At 40.3% G+C, this 4908-nt stretch overlaps 1 protein-coding gene across 2 annotated transcripts; it reads right to left on the reverse strand.

Annotated features, from left to right (window-relative positions):
- Positions 1-699: 699 nt before the first annotated feature.
- LOC116188365 (transcription factor bHLH3) lies at positions 700-2839 on the reverse strand. Of its 2 annotated transcripts, none has more exons than XM_031517669.1 (2): positions 2635-2839; positions 700-2503 (listed from the first exon to the last, which is right to left on the reverse strand). In XM_031517669.1, the coding sequence occupies exon 2, from the start codon at positions 2436-2438 to the stop codon at positions 933-935; it is 1506 nt and encodes a 501-aa protein (XP_031373529.1). In that variant the 5' UTR covers positions 2439-2503; positions 2635-2839; the 3' UTR covers positions 700-932. The 2 variants fall into 2 exon arrangements, with proteins under 2 accessions (XP_031373529.1, XP_031373527.1); XM_031517667.1 differs by having other exon boundaries at positions 700-2508.
- Positions 2840-4908: the final 2069 nt, after the last annotated feature.

Genomic DNA, 4908 nt, shown 5'->3' on the forward strand with positions numbered 1-4908 from the left:
AAGCACTAAGAGCTCCCGTTTGGTTTTCGAGTTGGATCATAATTCAATTTAATTTGATTTTATTTGTTGACAAATATATATACGCGTGAGAATATATATATATATATACATATAGATGTGGAGGGAGATCTTTCTTCTCCATAATGAGGACTGAACCCCAACCGAATAAATTTTGCATCCAATTCAGGATATTGGATGGAAGAGGTGATTAGGTAAAAATCCTAAAGAATATCGGTGTATTTATCAGAAACCGAACCCAACAACAAATTTTGTAATCCTGGACTGAAATTCTTTGAGATTTTTTGAATTATATATAGAAATCCTGAACTGAACCGAACCGAAAAGAATAACAAATATTGTTGTATTCTGTTCTTTTCGGTTTTCCCAGATTACCTGAATAATGGACAGCCCTATTTATCTTTTCATATTTTTCTTCTATTAATGAGACTCCTGTGACATAAAATCACATAATGCCTATGTCGACTGTGTAATTTAGGATGCAGTTGACTATATCTTCACGCACAAGTGTTAACTTGTATGTTTAATGATAGTATTTGGTACCAAAAAGAGTCGAGCCATTAGTAACTCTGAGTACCATTTGGGGGTTGAACTTATCATCATATACGATAGACTGAAGGAAATCGGCTCGCAGAATTTTGTATTAGTTTGTAGACAGAATCAAAGCTACGAAAGACGGAAACAAGCAAGAAAAAGATTTATGCAATTATAGCAGTAATTGTAAGCATTTCCATAAGACATTGTTCTAATCCGTCTCCTTACGTCACTCAACAGGTGATTAGCCAAAACAAAAATCTCTAAAATCACTCCCTTTATCAGTTACACAACAATTTCACATCATGACTAACACTGAATAATTAGAATACAGTACACGCAGAAATTCAACCAACCTTACACATCAACTGAGATCTAAATCACTTGGCGAGAGCAGCAACGAGCTTCTGCTTTAGTTGCTCAGCAGCGCCAGCTTGGGTCTGAACCGAGAAAGTGTGAACCACCTCCCTCTTGTCCATCATCAGCGAAACATCACATTCGGGAGTCACCTGCTGCTCCCTTAAAGCCTTTATCACTTCGGAAGCAGGGTGTGCCTCTAATGGACAGCTAACGGTTACAACTGCATCCTCATGCCTCGGCTGAACATCAAAATCGGGTACCATCAGCCTCTTCGAATTAACAGCCAGACTTTTCTCAGTTTCGAGAACCCTGATTTTCATCTGAAGATCGTTGATGTAAGTTATAGCATCTCCGAGTAGAGAAGCCTTGTCCATCTTCGATATGTTGGGAACAACTGCCCTCAGAGCATAAAACCGCTGATTGAGCTTCTCTCTCCTTTGCCTCTCCGCTTCTACATGGTTCAACGGTTCTTCCCGCCCATTAGCGGGCTTCCTTCCCCTTTTCCTCGGTTTCCTCTCGTCCATCGTAAGGGACATTTCATCTCTTTGTTGCTCGAGATTAGAAATTCTCGCGTGTGGGCTGAAGTTCCCGACTGGAATCTGTGGGAAGAGTTTCCCTTCTCCATCAGTTGGACATCCATTGAAGACACTTCCATGTACTTGGCTAGAACTTATTGGTAATGCCTCGAAAGATTCAGAGACAAACCCAGAATCATCCTCCACCTTGGGAGAGAAGCTGATGCTGATAGATTGAGATTTCATACTGCCCAAACCCAATTCCTGCCCAAAAATCTTGGGTACCGACTTCGCTGCCACCAAAGCAGCAGCTCCAAATGTTTTTGTTATCAGCTCTGCCGTTTCTTGTTTCTCAGGAATCATTTGGACCGAACCGAGCTCCACAACACCACCTTTCACAGCTACAAATGCCACTGTCTTAAGCCCAGCTGAGCTTGCAAGAAGGGATCTCGACTTGTACTGATCCAAAGAACTAGACCCATTTGAAGACCAAATTAGCCTACTACCCTTATGAGCAGACATAGGACCATCAGTCGAATCAGAACGAAATGAAAAATACATAGACGTCAAATAAAACATCTCCAAATCCGACACTCCATTTGAACCAGTCGCAGAGCTATTGTTATCCTCGGACCTGCCAAAAATCCCACGAAGCTTCTGCAACACTAGCTTATTCATCTCATCTTTCTTCTGAACCCCATCAGGTTTACCACCACCAGAACCTCCATCCTCCGCTACGCCAGGCTTTAGATCCCGGACATAGTGTCCATCGCCCCAGATCAAGGCGGTCCCGCCGGATTTCAACCCCACAACTCGCCAGAAAATGGCGTAATTCCAATCAGACCCCTCGAAGAGCTTCGTGAGCCCCGAACGGACATCGAGATCGCCAAGCGGCAGAACTAGGTCGCCTTTCAGAGCCGCAGATGACATTACAGCCTCGCAAGCTTGACCACCCAACACCGACTCCACCATCGCTCTCTCATCATCATTGGACCAAAGCTTTCCCCCCATTTTCTGCTTCGACGATCAAACTACAGTACATTAAACCGAAGCTGAGCCCCAGCTGAAATCGAAGCCTAACCTGAACGAAAGCAGCTGCCCGACTTAGAACTGAAGCAGTGGCGAACATATCTCGCCCGATTGCCCCATGATTAAGGCCAGAAATCTACAAATCACAGAACCCTAGACTATGAGTAAAATTCATCACCTCTTTCAGTACGGTTGGGCAACAGCGCGGCTACCGCGGATGCAGGAGAAGCTGCGTTGCAGATTGGAGACGGCCAAGAGTGAGAAGAGACGGAAGAGGCAGAGGCGGCCAACAGTGAGAAGAGATAGGAGGCGGTCGGCACCAGACAGCCGCCGGGCAGAGCAGAGAGATTTCCGGAGATGAGAAAGAAAGAAGGAAGAAAGCCAGATGACATGAAAGGTTGGATGGAGACTCACTCGGCTTTGACAATGGCAAAACCGTAATAAGCGTCCCAAGGACAAATGTTTTGATTAATTTCAATTTGGCCCCTGTTGTTTCGGACCGGTCTCACAGCGCTACCAATTGTTTAATTGATTAAAATAATTAATTCGCAAAATGACGGCTTCGACCACTAGAGAAGCGGCTGGAGTTCGTTCACGTGACAGCCACGTGACTTCCACATAAGGTCATTTTGGAAATTTCGTCGAGAATTTGTGAGTCACGTGAAGGAGATAAGAGGAAAGAAGAAAGTAGCGTTTATGTTCCTTCCTTCCACTCTCGTTCTTTGCATGTAACCAGAGATTGAAAAATGAACTTATCAAAAAGAAAAGGAAAAAAAATTGAAAATACCAGCTCCCCTTTTATTTTCTTTTTCTTTTAGAGAATGGTATCCGGATGTTATGCAACTGATTTCAACGGTTTGCTGAATTTATCCGATAAATCCATGGAACACGATAAGTTGGGCCACACAGAATAAAAGGGTGTGAATGCAGCACTAATAAGTATTTAGAACTTGAACTTGAACTTCTTCGGTGCAACTTCTAGGAGGTGAAAAACACTAATCTCCTTCTGAATGGTGTCTGATATAACGGTATCGCTTTTGACGGGGATGGAGAAGGTCATAATATTCTTACTGATAATAGTTGCAAATCTCCTCATTGCGCCAGTATTTCTATATCATATTGTCATGTACCTAAAATGGTGTTTTTACATTTGAGACAGTTTTACAAAATTTTAATTATACGATCTTTACTATAATACAAAGTGAAAACTTCTACCTTTTATCTCAGTTTACTTTTCAAAAATATCCATTTCAATTTTTTTTGATAATTTTCAAAAATATCCATTTCAAAAATTGTGAAATTAATGAAGGCTATCGGATTATGAATAACTAGAGCATGATCCGTGCTACACACGAAATTATACATAAAAATACATACCCTTCACTTATCTTAAAAAAAAAATCACACTCGTCCTGGCTCATACGCAATTAAACTTTTAAAATTCTACTTTTTTACATGATCTTCAATATACACCCGTACATCGACGTGTATTCTTTTTGGAGTTGCGGTTTTGGGAGTTACAGTGGCTTTAAATTTGGAATTCTATTGTGGCAGATGCAGTTTTAGGAGAAAGAACGCGTGAAATTTGGGAAGGTGTGGAGAACATTTTGCTTAAAACCGCCACGAATTAGGAGTGTGAATATTGTGAAATTTTGTTGCTAAAAATATGAGGCAATTATTAGAGAAGTTAATTGGCGGAAATTGTGGAGTTCTGACATTTTTATTTTTCTATAATTTGATTCATCTTAGATGATTAGATCGCGGTTACAATATCAACCTCTCACTTAAATAATAGTATTAGATTAGATAAAGTAAATTTCGATAGTAACTACGCGCTATTCTTCCCACTTTTTTTCCCCTCTCTCTCCCTCCGCCTCCTCTCTGACCGACCCATGTCCATCATCCTCCGCAGTCCCTAAATTATAGGCTCCGTAAGAAACTTCACGCTTTTCTTTGTTTTTTTCTTTTTCGTTGTATTTCTCCCACTTTGAGTTTGAGTAATGTTTCCTTTAATATAGAAATTCGGGTAAAAGAAAGAGAAAATCTTTTAAAAATGTAAGCCTATCTGCAGCAGGGGAGAGACGCCCACGCTGCAGCGTGAGAGACGAGTTTTTCGTTTGAAAGATCCATACAGCTGTTGCCACGTGGCAGTCCTGGTCTTACGCGGTAATGGTTGTTCCCCATTCATTTTATTTTTCATTTTGGCTAAATTTATTTTCTCGTTGCTCATGTATTTTTTTCTTCTACTCATGTAATTTTCTTTCCGTTGCTCGTGTAATTTTTTTCCCATCATGTATTTTCAAATTATTTTATGAATTTTATTAATTATTCGTAATTAATTATTTAATTAATATAAAAATTTATTAATTAATTTTCATTATTTTGAGTTGTATTCATTATATGAATATAAATATGTACGTGGGCCCCATCAAAGACTCAAATCAGAGACTTG

This window comes from Punica granatum, chromosome 8 (genome assembly GCF_007655135.1).
Source record: "Punica granatum isolate Tunisia-2019 chromosome 8, ASM765513v2, whole genome shotgun sequence".
NCBI classification, from domain to species: Eukaryota; Viridiplantae; Streptophyta; class Magnoliopsida; order Myrtales; family Lythraceae; genus Punica; species Punica granatum.